The sequence below is a fragment of the Polypterus senegalus genome, chromosome 9, assembly GCF_016835505.1.
Source record: "Polypterus senegalus isolate Bchr_013 chromosome 9, ASM1683550v1, whole genome shotgun sequence".
Lineage (NCBI taxonomy): Eukaryota > Metazoa > Chordata > Cladistia > Polypteriformes > Polypteridae > Polypterus > Polypterus senegalus.
The window spans coordinates 175,018,402-175,036,246 of NC_053162.1; the positions used below are offsets into that span (position 1 = coordinate 175,018,402).

At 35.1% G+C, this 17,845-nt stretch overlaps 1 protein-coding gene across 10 annotated transcripts in view; it reads left to right on the forward strand.

Annotated features, from left to right (window-relative positions):
- The window catches only part of sptan1 (spectrin alpha, non-erythrocytic 1), a 74,725-nt gene that overhangs the window by 32,951 nt on the left and 23,929 nt on the right, over nucleotides 1–17,845 (forward strand). For 5 of the 10 annotated variants that reach the window (XM_039764323.1, XM_039764321.1, XM_039764328.1 and 2 more), the window contains 22 exons: nucleotides 61–195; nucleotides 322–470; nucleotides 846–905; nucleotides 3,532–3,730; nucleotides 3,973–4,080; nucleotides 5,022–5,057; nucleotides 5,174–5,209; nucleotides 6,179–6,226; nucleotides 6,710–6,801; nucleotides 6,878–7,022; nucleotides 7,242–7,423; nucleotides 7,705–7,804; nucleotides 8,011–8,208; nucleotides 8,455–8,601; nucleotides 8,683–8,786; nucleotides 9,307–9,469; nucleotides 11,327–11,341; nucleotides 14,966–15,097; nucleotides 15,473–15,610; nucleotides 15,698–15,802; nucleotides 16,076–16,284; nucleotides 16,547–16,667. In XM_039764323.1, the coding sequence (XP_039620257.1) occupies nucleotides 61–195; nucleotides 322–470; nucleotides 846–905; nucleotides 3,532–3,730; nucleotides 3,973–4,080; nucleotides 5,022–5,057; nucleotides 5,174–5,209; nucleotides 6,179–6,226; nucleotides 6,710–6,801; nucleotides 6,878–7,022; nucleotides 7,242–7,423; nucleotides 7,705–7,804; nucleotides 8,011–8,208; nucleotides 8,455–8,601; nucleotides 8,683–8,786; nucleotides 9,307–9,469; nucleotides 11,327–11,341; nucleotides 14,966–15,097; nucleotides 15,473–15,610; nucleotides 15,698–15,802; nucleotides 16,076–16,284; nucleotides 16,547–16,667 (2,622 nt within the window). The remainder of the gene's footprint in view (nucleotides 1–60; nucleotides 196–321; nucleotides 471–845; nucleotides 906–3,531; nucleotides 3,731–3,972; nucleotides 4,081–5,021; nucleotides 5,058–5,173; nucleotides 5,210–6,178; nucleotides 6,227–6,709; nucleotides 6,802–6,877; nucleotides 7,023–7,241; nucleotides 7,424–7,704; nucleotides 7,805–8,010; nucleotides 8,209–8,454; nucleotides 8,602–8,682; nucleotides 8,787–9,306; nucleotides 9,470–11,326; nucleotides 11,342–14,965; nucleotides 15,098–15,472; nucleotides 15,611–15,697; nucleotides 15,803–16,075; nucleotides 16,285–16,546; nucleotides 16,668–17,845) is intronic. The other 5 variants (XM_039764322.1, XM_039764327.1, XM_039764325.1 and 2 more) reach the window with 3 other exon arrangements.

Sequence of the window (17,845 nt, forward strand, 5' to 3'; positions counted from 1 at the left end):
AACGATTTTTCATTTTACCCCCCATTTTACAAGTTTCTAATAATGCGGTCTTTTAAACAGCAACAAGTGGCGCCCACAGATGACGAGACTGGGAAAGAGCTTGTACTTGCTTTATATGATTACCAGGAGAAGAGTCCACGTGAAGTTACTATGAAAAAGGGAGACATTCTCACTTTACTAAATAGCACAAATAAGGTGCGTTACTCAGCTGCATGGGCATTTTCTCAAGAGACTGCTTTGAAAAATGGTGTGTGCTTGTTTTATAACATTTGAGCTGAAAGGTGAGGATATATTTTTTTATTTTCCTCATTTCTTCTGCAGGACTGGTGGAAGGTAGAAGTGAATGACAGACAAGGTTTTGTCCCTGCTGCTTATGTGAAGAAACTGGACCCTACCCAATCCACATCTCGGGAAAATCTGTTAGATGAGCAAGGCAGCATCTCTCTGCGTCAGGAACAGATTGACAACCAGTAAGAGCCTACTTCTTTAAGAAAGAAACCTACGTTTGCAGCATTGCGTTTGATCCATCCTTCATTTTAGTATAACCTCTGAATAAAAAAAAAAGTTCACAATTTGTAATGTATCTAATTATTTGTTTATTGTTGCAGTAATCATAGTTTTGTATTTGCTAATTCAAGTGTTGCCTGCAGAATGAAATTTGTGATCTCTCAAATGCTTTCTTTGGAATTTCAGTGCAATTCTTATTCCTTCTGTGTGACTAAACTAACTGACTTCCATCTCTTAACCTGCAGCTCAGATGCGAGGCGATTCTTGCCACTAACGCTTGTTTTCTAACCACTAACTGTTGCATGCCTTTTGCTGTGCTTTCCTTTCTGTCTATACAGGAGTATCGTTACTAAAGAAGCCAGCAGTGTTTCTCTGCGCATGAAACAGGTGGAGGAACTGTGAGTAGGACCACCTCGTTTCTCACACTGCACCACGTTGTCTTTGACAGAGGCATCTTTACTCATTCTTGTTCTGCTTTCCTGTGTTGTCATTCAGACCTCTCTCCTGCTCCCATTAGTACCTGGATAGAAGCTTTTTTTCCTCCAGCATCATTTGTTCGTAATTTGTTTTGTCATTAGGACCTGTCTTCTGCTTCTATTTAGACTTGGATAGAAGCTTTTTTTCAAGCATCATTTGGTCATCATTTGTGTGATAGTGTGTTAAGATTGTTTGCTTGCAGTGTCTAATATTTGTGCTTCCTGATGTGGTATTTTCTTAAATTTATGGTCACAAGTTAACACAAATATTAGTTTTCACAAAAAAACATAAACCTTCTCATATATTTTTTTGTTTGTGAATATACCAGTCTATTAAACATAAATATTTTTGTTCTGATATTTCCATTGCATTAATATTAGGTGAATTTCATAAATAAATAAGTGGCAACTTTAAATTTAAGGCGTAGTGTGTGTATGTATATATAGGAAATATCTAGAAAAGATAGCTATGTGACTGACTAAATCTGTCCTCGTGCCGTGTGTTGGATTGGGGCTTCATCTTGGACTGGTGTCTGCCTTGCGCTTGTTACTTATTGTATAGACTCCATCTCCCTGTTACTCTGTAATGGAAAATTCTGAGTTGAAAAATATTTTTGATGAATGGATGTTGTTAGTATTTGCCATCTGCCCTCCCATGAATTTATTAATCCTCTTTTGTGCATATAAACATGCACAAGTTTGTATATTGTTGTGTTCTGTAGTGATTTTATTTTGACTTTTGTTAGAAGTTCCCTATTTTAGTTAGTTTTAGAGGATGAGACAATAGGTTTTTGCGCAATTCAAGTGTCAGTAACTAAAAATTTTGTATTAACTCTACTTTTAATGGCAGAGTTAATTGCAAATGGCCTTAGTCCATTTTCATATTGTGGTTGAGCGCATTGTCATGCTCATTGTGAATATGCTGCCACATACTTGGAGATTTAGTTAAATACTTCCACTTATTAATTGCCTCTGATTTATTATTTCATACTCATTCTCAATTTGTCAGTTTCAAGGGTCTTTATTAAGAGCATATTCCAGAGTTTTCCAATTATAATCCAATTTTGCACAAACCTTAATTAAAAGTCAAAGTGTAAATTGTGTTTTCTAGCTGTTCCATTTTCTAACCTATTTAAATAATTTCAGGACCAAGAGTCTGTCATGCTCATATCAAGCACAAGAAGGGATTTGTTCAAAATTCTCAATGGTTGTCACGTTTGCATAGAATGCATTGTTTCATTTCACTGATGTTCACTGAATTCCATGCATGCATCAGTTCATTATTTGAAACTGTCTTCGTCCAAACATTGTCTGTCTGTGTGTTCCCATTCTACTGAAATCCACCAGTAGCCAATAATTCTAAATTATTGCCATCAGTAAATAAGTGATATGTGACGCAACTGTGGACAAAAGTAAACAATGTTAAATGGTCCACTAGTTGCAAATGTGGCATTTTACTTAAGGATGGTCATCTGCACACCCCTAATTAATAGTCAAATAAAGGTTTTGGTTTCCTCTCAATCCATTTTCTAAACCACTTTGTCCATATTTCAAACCGTATTTCTGTATACATTCAAATTGAGTTTTCAAATGTTTCCTAAATAACTGAAAATAAAAACTAAAGATATTGGAGTCTGTGATATATAACTAAATATGGAGTCTGCAAAAATGTCTTCAAATAAGCAAGATATGAAAGCCAACAAAAGTTTCCGTTAAATTTCTGTTTTAGTGTTGTGTAAATACAAATTTCTAAATTACGTGTCATATGTTTTAGATGTATTTGTCACCAGGTGGGTGGTAAACTCGTACTTCTTATCTGTAGATGTGTATCAGCTATAAGTGAAGAGAAGCCAGCCTTGATATTGTTAATCACTGTGCCATTTGTTGCTTATTTACTCCACATTCCCAAGCAAAAACACACTCCACCTTAATTCCCATGTTAGAAAAATGCTACAAAGCCTTCAGCACTCGCTTGTTTAATGACATGCAAGTTGTTTGAAAGTCACAAGGAGTTGTCTGATTTACTAACACTCATTAGGCTGCTTTTGCTTAGTGTAAGATGTAAACACAGTAAAGAGAGACCAGCATCCTTTTAGGATGTGTGAGGAAAAAAGCACTGAAAGATAATCGATTCCTGAAGTCCTCCGCTCTGTGAAAGGTATAACAAACCAAATCCAAGCAGTAGATGTTTGTACATACGTTTTATTGCTTAATGGGAAAAAAAAAATTAGGAAAATCTTGACACTTTTGCAGACAATTGACAATCAATAACAAAGACTTGATTAGAGCACCGTTCATTTTTAATAAAATTATTTTAGTATTAGTAGTGATAAATAGTTTTTCGTTAACTAGAATTCTAGAGTGAATTAATCAATATCTTAATCGAAATTAATTGCAGAAAGTAAAAGTCGGTTTACCTTGAAAATATGCTATCTTCTAAGAAAATGCCACACTTGATACTGCATCACATACTAAAATTGAGTCAGAAATTTCAATCCATGTTGCCTTGACCTACTGAGACTAATCAAATGCTGGCCTTCCTGTTCAGGTATGGATCTCTGATAGAGCTGGGTGAAAAACGCAAGAATATGCTTGAAAAAAGTTGCAAGAAATTCATGTTGTTCCGTGAGGCCAATGAGCTCCAGCAGTGGATCAATGAGAAAGAAGGAGCACTCACCAACGAGGAGGTTGGCTCGGACTTGGAACAAGTTGAAGTATTGCAGAAGAAGTTTGACGACTTCCAGAAGGTATGTTGATCTTTATTGCAAGATTATGAAATTGCCCAATTCTGCACTAATTTTTGTATTTGTCAAATTAAAAAAGTGTTGAGCACTGCCTGGAAAAAGCATCATTGTGTGTGATAGAGCTTTTGAGGAAAAATTGATTCCTGAGACTTTCCCTTTTATTTTTGTATTAATTACATTTTCTTAACTCCTTTTAGTTTTATTGTATACTTCCTAACTGTGGGTTTATTTTTGTTTCACAAAAGGATTTGAAAGCCAATGAATCACGCCTCCGTGACATTAATAAAGTGGCTTCAGAACTGGAGACTGAGGGTCTGATGGCGGAGGAGGTACCACTTGTGGCTCAAACTCAGGTACAGTATTATGATTAATATAGGCCACAATATTAAGGTAGAATATAACTTCAGTAAAATGTAAAATAGAATAACATTGATTACTCTCTCAAAATTAGTTGGTCTCTTTTTTTTTTTTTTTTTTTAAAAGGTCAACACAATTGGCATATTATTTTCACCAGGAAAAATAATATACCCTGTACAGGGTTAATACCCTACAATATGACATTCTCATTTGTGCTTGTGCACCTGAATGAGGTGAAAAAAATGAAACTGCAAATGTAAGAATTCAAGGGCACTGGAACAGTGCCACCTTAAGCACATAACATACTTCAGTTCTGTGTGCTGCCACTAAAATTAAGTTCTGCTTCAGAGAGTATTAAGTTAGAATCAGTGGGTTTACAGTTTACAAAGCCTAGTAATAATGTCTGATGGACAGGGGTTATATTCTTTGTAGCATGGTATTTAATTTTAAATCTGCTTCTGTGGGATTTCTTTGAGGATTCATGCTTCTTAACCTGAGTCAATTAATGAACATAACATTATTGCTGATTTTGCTCTTGAACTAGGACAGAAATAGGGTTATGTTTTTTAGTATCAAGAGTGTAGCGGGGTCTTAAACTTGAAGACCCAGGATGCCATGTTCACTGCTTTAATAGCTTCTTATAGTTGAAGTGCCTGAATTATTTACAAGGTTTGTTTTTTTTTTATATTGATTTTAACCTGGAAACTGATTTTTTTTTTTTCTGTCAATGGCAAATTATATTTTTTATCCACAAATTGCAGTATATTTTCATACAGCTAGTAATTTACTATTCACAATGTATGTTTCATTCCATAGAGTTTACAACTAATCTTCCAACACCGCATAGGTATCAAATGTATCTGCTACTTTTTTATTAATAAATATATCAAGTAACTATAGTTTAAAAGTTATTAATTATGCAATTGTTATTCTTTAGCAAGAAGTTATGGGTGCTGCCCCTGGAGGCCCAAGGGTAAGAATGTTATGTATTGTGTATATTCCTTTGTCTTCTTAAAGTACAGTTTGAACTTTATTTAAATTAAATAAGCACTACATAACCCTTTTTTTGTTGTTAAAAATATCTTACAGGATGAGACAGATTCCAAAACTGCATCTCCATGGAAGGTAAAATTCTTTTTGATCATATCCTGTAGTCTGCCTAGGCTGTAATAACCTAAAGTATTTACATTATTTGGGCTTATTCATTCTGGTAATAATATCCAATGAAAACCGTGAAAATTCTGAAAAAATGGTCATCTGTTCACTCTTACTTTGCCGGTTCTTTGTCTTATTTTAGAGTTGATGTTTACTATTATTAATCATTAGTGTAATTGTTTATCCTTTTTGGTTTCATTTTTAGTTACATATTGAATACATCAAAACAGAACCTGCAGGGATATTAAATTTGAATTGTTTTAAATCTGATTTCTCCATAATTTTGTCTTGAAACAGTTCATTTTTTTATTTGCTTGTAAAAGGATGCTTAATTGTACACAAACATTTTGTTATTCTTTTGTAATAGTGGGTAATACATGAACAAAAAAAAAAAAAAAGTATACAGATTTAATTATATATAATCTGTATGTGCTGGGGCGGTATGGTGGCACAGTGGTAGCCCTGCTGCCTCTCTGTAAGGAGACCAGTGTGCGCATCCTGGGTCCTTCTTGTGTGGAATTTGCATGTTCTCTCCATGTCTGTGTGGTTTCCTCCCACAGTCTAAAGACATGCAAGTTAGATTGATTGGCGATACTAAGTTGACCCTAGTGTGTCGTTTGGGTGTATGTGTTTTCCCTGTGATGGACCCGGCGCCATGTGCAGGATTTGTTCCTGTCTTGTGCCCAGTGCTAGCTGGGATCCGCTCCAGCACCTTTCATGGCCCCGTTCAAGACAAAGCAATTTAGAAAATGACTGACTGACATTCTGGGTTGTTATTTATTTATTTTGGTAATGGAAGTTACACATTCACAATGGAATTAGTTTGTCTTTATTTTATGTTATTTTAAAAATTCAGTCAGGAAGATTAATGTTTTATTATTTTTGATTATTCCCTACCTTTTCTCCCCTCCCATATTTATTTATCATTTACCTCAACAGTCCGTGCGATTGGCAGTACAAACAGTGGCTAACTTTAATAGCATTAAGGTAAGCTTAGTGCATGTGCTTGTTTGTCTTATTATTAAAGATTACCAGTTATCAGCATTACTTCTTATTTTAACTGGTTTATGTATTACTGGCTTAAAAGTCTTTTTAGTTATTTCAGTTATCTTTTGCATGTATAAAATGTGTGTTAGTAGAATTTCTAAATATTGTGACCATCACTGTTTTGTATGGGCTGATGGCATAATCAAAAAAAAATTTACAGCCCATTTTTAATGTGAAGTTTTGAGACTTAAGAATAAATACCGGTACTAGTTAAATTGGGTCTTCCTTGTATATAATCAGATCTTGCAAATCTTCTAATTTCTGGATTTATCCCAAAGACGATTATTTAACTTTCCATATCTTCAGATGTTTGAAAGACTGTTCTTTTGTAATCTGCATGTTACTATTATAGTTGATTAATTGGAATTAATTATGCAGTTAAATAAGAATGGAATAGTCATTATGATGTTTACATCCTTTCAGGAGCTCAATGAACGCTGGAAGTCCTTGCAGCAGCTTGCAGAAGAGAGGAGTAATCTGTTGGGCAGTGCTCATGAAGTGCAGAGATTCCACAGGTAAAACTGCTGAAGAGTAGTATTGCCCTTTTTCATCATTCGGGAAAAATGTAACTTTGCTTTCCCAATTGTTTAGAGATGCTGATGAAACCAAAGAGTGGATAGAGGAGAAGAACCAGGCTTTAAATACAGATAACTATGGTCATGACTTGGCAAGTGTTCAGGCCCTGCAACGAAAACATGAAGGTTTTGAGAGGGACCTAGCTGCATTGGGAGATAAGGTGAGGAAATCTTTCAGGGAATGTGAACAGTGGTGCAGTATTCCGAAAAGCTTTTTAAGGAGCGTTCAGATACTAAATCTGTGAAGACCACTACCTAAAAAGACTAATAATATCATCATTGTTACATTTTGTATGTTACCAGACTCTTAAGTTTACGGTAACAATTTTTTCATGCGTGTTTTTTTTTTTTCTCTCATTCTTTCTTTTCTCTTCTTAAAGGTAAATTCTCTAGGAGAAACCGCTGATCGTTTAATCCAGTCCCATCCTGAGGCAGTGGATGATATCCAGGAAAAATGCACAGAACTAAATCAGGCTTGGAACAGTCTAGTAGGGCGAGCCAACCAGCGCAAGGAGAAGCTGGGAGATTCTCATGACCTGCAACGCTTCCTTAGTGACTTCAGGTATCCAAACATTTATTAACTAAATTCTATGTATTTCAAGAAGAATTAATATTGTATAACATTCACTCGTTGCTTGTGATTTTTGGGAGTGGAAATCTTTCATTTTGAACATTTAGTTAATTAAAAAGATTCAGATTGTGCTTTTTGTTTTGAGGTGGTCTCTGGTACATTTTTGTTCATTAACATAAAGAGCATATTTCTTTTTCTACATGTAAATAATTATATGATAAAATGATGTGATAATCCAGTTGTTGAATTTTTGCTGCTTTATTTCTTACTAGGGATCTAATGTCCTGGATTAACGGAATTCGTGGCCTTGTCTCGTCAGAAGAGATGGCAAAGGATGTTACTGGTGCTGAAGCTCTATTAGAAAGACACCAGGTAATGGAATTTTCCTGTCAATAATTACATAAATGTGCTGGTTTTGAAAATATTTACCTCTGCCCCATGTATTTTGTTGTGCATGCATGGGAAGGAAACATTTTTATGTTGTCTTTGTTGTACTTAAAGAAGTCAGCTTAGTTTAATGATATAGTTGTATCCTTGAACTGCCGAGTACACTATTGTGTTATTTCCTGATGTATTAGGAACATCGTACAGAGATAGATGCCAGAGCAGGAACTTTCCAAGCCTTCGAGCAGTTTGGGCAGCAGCTGTTAGCTCGAGGACATTATGCAAGCCCAGAGATCAAGGAGAAACTAGAGCTTTTGGACCAAGAGCGGGCAGACCTGGAGAAAGCCTGGGTACAGCGCCGAATGATGCTGGATCAGTGTCTCGAATTACAGGTATGGAGAATACTGCATTGATTGTAACAGTGTGTTATCTGAAATTATTTCAAGCACCTTAAGACTTTAAGTTGGAGATGAAGAGTAACATACTTTTGTTGGATTTATTGTGTAACTTTTAATTTAGTCAAGTGTCAAAAGTGCTAATATTGAAATTGCATAAAAACAAAGCATTCAGAAGTTCATAGATTATCTATTTTCTGACTTTCTAAAATGCAAAATTCTGATTTTCTTCCACTTTTTCAGCTTTTCAACCGAGACTGTGAGCAGGCTGAAAACTGGATGGCTGCTCGTGAAGCATTCCTTGCTAGTGATGATAAGGGAGACTCGCTTGACAGTGTGGAAGCTCTGATTAAGAAGCATGAAGACTTTGACAAAGCTATTAATGTGCAGGTATGCATCAACCTGGTATTAATTCTAATGAGGTCCACAACAATGCTGTTTTACTAAACCATGCTGTACTTACTTGTACAGGAAGAAAAAATTGCATCCTTGCAGGCATTTGCAGATCAACTAATTACTGCAGATCATTATGCTAAAGATGATATCTCCAGTCGTCGCAATGAAGTTCTAGATAGGTGAGAAGCCAGTATGATGTTACTTTGCTTTTAGCTTTTATTTCTGAGTGTGAAATAGGTGATGTCTGAAATAAAAAAATGTTTTATCAATGACTGTTGGAAATGTAGTTTCTAAAGATTCTTTCAAGTTGATAAAATCAGATACTCAATGTCTGAACTGTTCACTCATTTGTAATCCTTATTTCATTGTAAAAAAATGCCTTCAGTTGTCTGTCTTTCGCATAGTGCTGCTTCTAGAGTTAAGCTGGTGTTTTTGACATTTATGCATAGTGAATTTTAATGAAATTCCTGGTGGCTCTACTTGCATGAATTTCTTCAAGAATTTATGCATTGTAAGGTTTCTATACAGTTGCTTAGGTTCAATAGAGTTTGCAGTGAATGTCATATTTACCCTGTAATATTATGTAAGATATAATCAAGTATGTTCTTTATTTTATTCTGTGCTGCTTGACTGACTAAGGCTTGTTTTAGATGTGTGTGTAGTGCATCATGTAACATCATTCCATTCTTTGAATGTAAGGTGGCGTCGACTAAAGGCTCAAATGATTGAAAAGAGGTCCAAGCTGGGAGAGTCTCAGACCCTCCAACAGTTTAGTAGAGATGTAGATGAGATTGAAGCTTGGATCAGTGAGAAACTTCAAACTGCCACTGATGAGTCGTATAAAGATCCAACAAATATTCAAGTAAGTGCACAGTTCCAAATCCTGCTTCTATCTTTGCAAAAATGTGTGTAATTTACAGACCTGTCTTTACAGTTTACTTTTGTATTAATGTCTTTTGTGTCAGAAAGCATAAGCATCCATTTAAATTGGTCAATATGCACTCTAGATCAAGTCCTAGCAAGGAGGCGTAAATATATATATATAGAAAGATTCTTTCACACAAATGGTATTACTCAGGGTTAATTTTATTGTTGAAACAATTCAAAATGTTATTTTACATCAGATCTGAAAGCTTAAAACAGGAAAATTGAGTTTTGTCTTTTTTTCAGGGGAAAATATAAAGATGTTGAATTATTAGGCAACTAAATTGCAAATAATATTGACCACTTTATCCCCCTTCTTTTCAATACCTGCCATGAGCCTACCATCCATAGAGTCTGTCAGTTTCTTGATCTGTTCACAATGAGCTATTGCTAAAGCAGCAACCACAGCCTCCCAAATGCCATTCAAAGAAGTGTATTGTCTTCTGTGACTGTAAATATCACATTTGAAAAGAGGCACACTACTTCTCAATATGATTTGCGTTAGCTGAGGAATAGGGCTAGGCTATTATTTGGTCATTTGCTGGCTATCTAAGCATTGGAGTACCTGCATGCTTATGATGGAGCATTGTTCATAAAGGGCATGGCCTTTTTGAATGCTGCAGATTTCTGCCTGTACCACTACTTCAAGAAAGTGTCTTCCAGAAACTGGCAGGTTTGGGAGACGATTTTCAGTCCATTTTCAACCCTAAAATGTCCAAATAGCTCACCCTTAATGATAGCAGCTCATAGCAGTACCTGTTCCCCATCTTGCTGGCTCCTGACTTGTACTGGTGCCATGTGTTCACGTGTTATCCAGCCATGAGGCCACCTGTCTTGTCCATTAATAGTCATTCTTATTTTATCAGTCCATAATACCTTTGAAAAATAAGTCTTCAGGTATTTCTTGGCCCAGTCTTCACACTTTAACATGTGAAGCTTATTCAGCCTTCTTTACCTCAGCCATATTTCTAAGCATGTGGCACTCTGTACTTCTGAACACACCAGGGTAAGTTGTAGTTCTGGGATATGGTGGCATTAGACATTAATGAGTTCTCAGTAGTTTAATGTTTAGAAGAATTAGTCTTTTGCGGTTAATTTACATCATTTCTTCTACACACCTTTTTTTGCAACCCTGATGATTATTTGCAACAAAACATTTGATCATCCTGTGGTCATGCCACAGTAGTGTAGCAGTTTCCAGAATGCTTTACCTGTCTGAAAGTATTTTTACAATATTTCACTTTTCAGTATCAGTTAAATCTCTTTTGTAGCCCATTTTACTTGAGGTATTGAAGGTGCCTAATAATTATGCACACCTTAACTTAAGATGTTAATCACTTTAAGCCACACACTCAATTAACAATTCTATATCCCCTGGAAATGAGTTCATCCAGAAAGCATTCAGGTTTATAAGCATTGAAAAAAATATCAAAATAGACAGACTTGCCTAATAATTGTCCACACAGTAAAGTGCTGTCATTGAGCTAAATGACTTTATTGGTGCCTTGTAGTAAACTTATCTAAAGTAAAGCACACACAAACTATATTGATCCACCCGAGTTTCTAATATATGAAAAAGAAAGAATACTAAAAATTGCTCATTTATCATAACTTGTTCCTTTAGGAAATGTATTTAGATTCCCAAAATAACAGAACATAAAGTTGCTATGGAAATTTGAGACCAGTGGTGATTTTGTTTATTTAAAATTTTTGCATACTTCATCCCTTCATTATCTTGTACCATATTTACTTATCCAAAAGTACTTAATACATTCTTTTCTGTATCTGTTTTTAGCTTTCCAAACTGCTGGTAAGTTATTAGTGTATACTAACTCAAGGGATTTACATATTGTCTTTGTCTGTCACAGTTGTGCCTACAGCGATGTTAGAATTATTTTGTTTGTTTCCTTAGTAAATTAGGCCCTCTATTCTGTTACCAGTTGCTTGCTTTCCATGTACATTTGAAACTTTTTTTTTTCCTAACACAATGCATTTTTAAATAACTTCTCGTTTTTTTAAGTTGCAATTGCAATTAAAGCTGCTGGGTTGTAGCTTTCATTTATTTGTTTTGTTTGTAATAGTTGCCAGTTTTTGTTGCTATCAGCAGTATTTTTCAGCAAAGTCTTTCCACACTCTGCAATCCTCTCCTATGTATTATGCATCTGCACACATGTCCTGTTGAGCAGAATGCCAAACATTGTTTGTACTCGGTCACATTATCTGCTTATTTTTCATTGCTACCACACTGTATACCACCCCTTTTTCCCTTGGTATGAGTTTCCCATGTGTCAAATGTTGTGGATTCAGAAATGCTTTGAAGTAGGGGTTTGGGTTTTTTTTTTGTTTTTTGTTTTTTTTACACAAAGATATAAAGAGATAGTTGTTATAATAGTTCTCAAAAGGCTTTGCCAGCCAGATTGTCCAATATCTGTTATTTACAGTTAAACAGTTAATAACAAGCAATATTCAGCAGGTCATTATTATCAAGCACATTCACCTTTTTCATCTTAGTTGGTAGCTTTTCAAGAACTGCTTAAGACTAAAAGTCACACAGTTGAGAATTAAAATGAAATTCTAAGTTAGTGTAGTGTGCAGACATTTTAGGAAGCATTCTGACACTAAATGTGTTTGAAACGGTCTAATCTTATTTGGCAATTTTTAAGATATTGTACTTCGAGCAGGTAAATCAGAAGCTGAATTAGTATCCTTCAGTTTTAACTGAAAGTCATTGGACTCGGGTTTTAATCACTCAGGCTACTGAGAATAAAGAATAATTTTAGCTACATATTTTAATATTTTGGCCAGTTATTCCAATATTTTTGATTTGTTTAAAGATTTTCTTTCTTGTAACTGCCAGTTGGACATTGCTTTGGGCAGGTGTTGCACAAATGTTTTATTACATGTGAAATTTGGTTCCATAAGAGTGTCATTGCCATTACACAGAGTTACAGTTGTCTTATTCAGAATTTTTCAGAGAATGACATTATGGTTTTAGCTATTGCAGCACTTTATTTTTTTTAATAATATTTTCAAGAGCATTAACTACTGCAATAGCATCATTTATATCATTAGATAATGTGTATTTGGTGACCTTCTCTTGAAAAACACTTGAGAGATTACATGACAAACCATTGCAGATCTTTCACGGTGCTCAGTGTCTGGCATTTTGCAAATTTTTTTAATGTTTTCCCCTTATTTCACACAGTTGAGTAGTGCACCATTACTTTAAATATTACTTGAAAGAGTCACTAATCGTTTTAAATTCTATTTTATTTGAAGACTAAGATAAGTAGTAACCCAGTTCCTAGTTGTTATGTAAGAAAAAATTCACAAAAACAAATTTATATCTAAAGTCTAAATGTTTGTCATTAATTTTTCAGTATCTTAAGATGCTACATACATATATGTTTCTATATTTATTTTTCCTCTTCTCTCCCCCAGCTTTTTCAATAAATAATAATAGTCAATGTTTTGGTGTTTTGTTTCTTAAACATATTCCTCTTAAGTATTTTTTTAATAAAATGAGATTGCAGTTTTATTTAATATTATGATATATATTACATATGAAAAAGTCTGGGAACCCCTTTCAGCCTGCATAATAATTTACTCTACTTTCAACAAAAAAAAAGATAATAGTGGTATGTCTTTCATTTCCTAGCAACATCTGAGTACTGGGGTGTTCTCCAAAGAAAGGTTTTCAGTGAAGCAGTATTTAGTTGTGTAGTATATATATACTCAGCAAAAAAAGAAACGTCCTCTGACTTTCAACTGTTTTTACTTTCAGTAAACTTAATGTGTAAATATTTGTATGAACACTAAAAGAGTCAACACCATAAGACATAAACTAAAAATGTTTCACAATGTGTCCCTGAATGAAGGGAGGCTCAAAATCAAAAGTACCAGTCAGTCTCTGGTGTGGCCACCAGCTGCTTGAAGTACTGCAGTGCATCTCCTCCTCATGGACTGGACCAGATTTGTCAGTTCTTGCTGTGAGATGTTACCCAACTCTTCCACCAAGGCACCTGCAAGTTCCTGGACATTTCTGGGGGGAATGGCCCTAGCCCTCACCCTGCGATCCAACAGGTCCCAGACATGCTCAATGGGATTGAGATCCGGGCTCTTCCACTGCGAGGATGATCAGCTGTCCTTCCTGTCTCCCTGTAGCGCTGTCTTAGGCGTCTCACAGTGCGGACATGGCAATTTATTGCCCTAGCCACATCAGCAGTCCTCATGCCTCCCTGCAGCATGCCTAATGCACGTTCACGCAGATGAGCAGGGACCCTGGGCATCTTTCACAGTCGGTAGACAAGTCTCTTTAGTGTCCTGCGTTTTTAGAACTGTGACCTTAAATGCCTACTTTCTGTAAGCTGTTAAGGTCTTAACGACCATTTCACAGGTGCATGTTAATTAATTGATTAGGGTTAATTGAACATGCATGGAAAACATTGTTTAAACCCTTTACAATGAAGATCTGTCAAGTTATTTGGATTTTTAAAACATTATTGTTGAAATAGACAGTCCTGGAAAAGGGACGTTTCTTTTTTTGCTGAGTATATACTGTATACACACACACGCGCAATTTAATAAATAGGAGAGACTGGCCTAATTATCATAAAATATTTGTGCCAAACACATTGGGAACACTTGAAATGTGTCTGACTTGAAGCTGTAAGTCTAAGTCCGTAGTTTGTCATGTGCTTCAGAAGAAAGAGCTGATAGTTTGTCCAGTGAAGAATTTAGAACCTTCAGGCCACTATAAATACACAAACCATAGAACAGTCTGTTGGGTTTCAGTTACCATATGAAATATGTGCACTTTTTTGCTTTGTGGTGTGCTTTTAAATTGCAAGTGTGGAATGGCTTAATATGCTTCTGCAGTTTGTATTTTTTTGTAGTGCTTATTTTAAACTATGCCATTTTGTCAGGCATTTTATCAATTGTATGTTTAGAAGGGTTTTTTAAATCATATGTTATAAAATATAGTATTTAGAAATAAGGGAAATCAACAGATTAAAGCATATGCTTATGGATACATGGTTTTGATATTTGTAGAGCTTCATTTTTATCAGAGGTATACAAATCAAATGTGGCAGTTAAAGTAAATAAATTAGTTTAAGGTTAGCAACATCAGAGTTAAGACAGTTTATGTTGACAGAGACAATTGCTACAGTGGGGTATGTAAACAGGATTTGGAGCAAGAATAAATAAGAGAAAGAACTTGCAGGTAATACCATTTTTGTTTTGTGTTAATAAATAATATTGCTGCTATTCTAATAGAAAAAGGTGAGGTGAAGTTCAGTAGTAGTCCAGTCCTAAGTAGTGGTTCATAGGTTTATTATACAGTGTTATCTAGCTTTCAGAAATTACTTTTGAAAGACAGTGCTACGTTTTAGTGTCTCTAAATATATGTATTTTTATTTTTTCCCCCATACAGAGCAAACATCAAAAGCATCAAGCATTTGAAGCTGAACTTCATGCAAACGCAGACCGAATCCGAGGCGTTATTGACACTGGCAATGCATTAATACAACGTGGTGCCTGCGCAGGGAGTGAGGATGCAGTGAAGGTACGAGAAAATTTACACAACGGTTTTATTCAGTAAATATGCATCATTTAGACTTGGCTTGCTGATTTAAACTATAGAAAAGGATAAGATTCCTTCTACTTATATTAGATACTAAGATGTAAATTTTTATTAAAGATAATTTAAAATAGTAAAATAACCTTAGTAATTTCTCTTCATTGCTTCAGGTTTAAAAACAGGTTACAGTTTACAGTCTCTTATTTAACTTATCCTTTGCATGAATAAGCAAGAAGTAAATCTTTTTATATAGTAGTAATTGACTTTTGCTAATTTGTGTGGAGATACCTAAAGCCACAGTAATTCATGTCAAGAAATATTTCTTTTTCTCATGATGTGACTTTCTTGCATATTCTTCAGATTCGTTTGGACTCTCTGAATGATCAGTGGCAAATACTGGTCCAGAAATCGGCAGAAAAAAGTCAGAAGCTAAAAGAAGCCAACAAGCAGCAGAATTTCAACACAGGGATCAAGGACTTTGACTTCTGGCTTTCTGAGGTGCTTTACTGCAAGAAAGTACTTTTTATATGTCTTTAACTCCTGCTTTGCAAGTAGCCTAAAATACTGTACATATATTTTCTTTAGGTTGAGGCTCTTCTTGCTTCTGAAGATTATGGAAAAGACTTGGCTTCTGTTAACAATCTTCTCAAAAAGCATCAGCTTTTAGAGGCTGACATTTCAGCTCATGAGGTATTTGGTCAATTGAAAGTATAGACTTTAAATAATCTTTAACTTGTGCAGTGACAGAGGAGAACTAACCCTTACAATCCTCTCACATTTGGGAACCCACTGTAATAAATTATAATTTAATTGAAAATGTAATTGACTATTGTTGAAATATATTCCATTTAAAACATTTTAGGTTTTTCTAAATGGCTGTTTTTTAGTTGCTGTCATTTGGAAAAAAAAAAAATTGTAAAGTTGGTCCTGTCTTGACTGTTCTCATAATGGTTTTATTTGCAGGATCGTCTGAAAGATCTGAATGGTCAGGCTGACAGTCTGATGGCCAGCAATGCCTTTGACACATCTCAGGTGAAAGACAAACGCGATGCAGTCAATGGCCGCTTCACCAAAATCAAAAGCATGGCTGCAGGCCGACGTGCAAAGCTGAATGAATCCCACCGTCTCCACCAATTCTTCAGAGATTTGGATGATGAAGAGTCTTGGATTAAGTAAGTTTTCACCATTTTCTGAAAATGAGGAGAGTACTATTAACATTTTTCTGTTTCTGTTGTAATCTTTAGAGCTGCATCTTTATATTAAATCAGAAATCACACAGATTTAAAAAAAATATAAACCATTGTTTTGACACAATATATACGGTATATAGTTTGATAATGCAATGAAAAATATTTTAAGATTAGTTTAAAATTATATAGCTTTAAATATTTTATTAATGGTCAAGACAATGCTGCTCTTCTGCAACCTCAATAGAGAGAAGAAGCTCTTGGTGAGTTCCGAAGATTATGGAAGAGATCTAACTGGTGTTCAGAACCTCCGTAAGAAGCACAAACGACTTGAAGCAGAATTGGCAGCTCATGAACCAGCTATTCAGGTAAAGGGTGTTAGTTATACTGTATGTTAGCATTTAATCAGCTATATATATAATATATCTAGGAAGAGCAGGTCTGTGATACGGTTTGCATATTTGCAGCTGGAGATCCACAAAGGGAGAAAATGAATCATATCATAAAGTAGTTTTTTTAATTCCTGAGCTTTCAGCCCCTGCCAGGAACATTCATCAGAGGATAATGCTTAGACTTACAAGAATCAAAGGCAATATATAGAAAAAATTACATTATTGGTTGTAAAGTTTTATTTATTATGAACATGGTCTTCTTAAGTTTGTATTTGCTGGGTTTAGAGGTCTGGCTGAATCTTGGCTATCAAATGAGAATACCATCAACAGACACTTGGACATAAATCCAGCATATGCAAACTTAAGAAGAACATGTTCTTATAAATGTATATAATTATTATGATTATAAATATAATAATATTATATTTATATTACATTTCTAATAATAAATTATAAATTTATATATAAATTGACTCCGCCTTTCTAATCATTAACCATCCTTGAGTGAGCTCTAAAGGAGACTTCACCAGAACAAGTTGGTGTTATTGCAGAAAAGCCAAAAATACCCTTGTAATATTGGATTTGGTCCCTGTGACCTTGATTTAGATTTTGAGAATGTTTCACTAACCTAGCGATGCCAATGTATGTGCACTGATGCATAGTCTTGTCTGCATACTTAAGGATATGATGGATATATTCTTTAGAAGTTGTTTTTTTCATACACAACAGGATGCATACAGTTCCTTATACATATTTGTTGGTTAACCCAGGAGTTGCCTGGAGTTCCCAAAGTCACACATATCAACATAACCCAGCAGTTTTCTTGGGTCAAAAGTTTTTACAAAAGAAACTGGTTTCAAGTATAAAGAGGATTCTGCAAAATGGGTAAATATCTGCCATCGCAGGGTTTTTTTTCCAGACCTTTGAGTTTGGTTGGATTAGGGCAACCAACAGTGGGCACTGGCAGCATTTTTTATTCATGCATATTTTGTGCCTTCTTCAAGAATCCTCATTTTGAGATATAAAACCATGAATGTACATCTTGCCCAACTGTTGCATCACTGCTGCTGCTCATATCATTTGTGGAAAATAGTAGTTATGATGGCGGGACTGCACAATTTGTCTAATGGTACAAATCTGTGCGGTTTACTGGC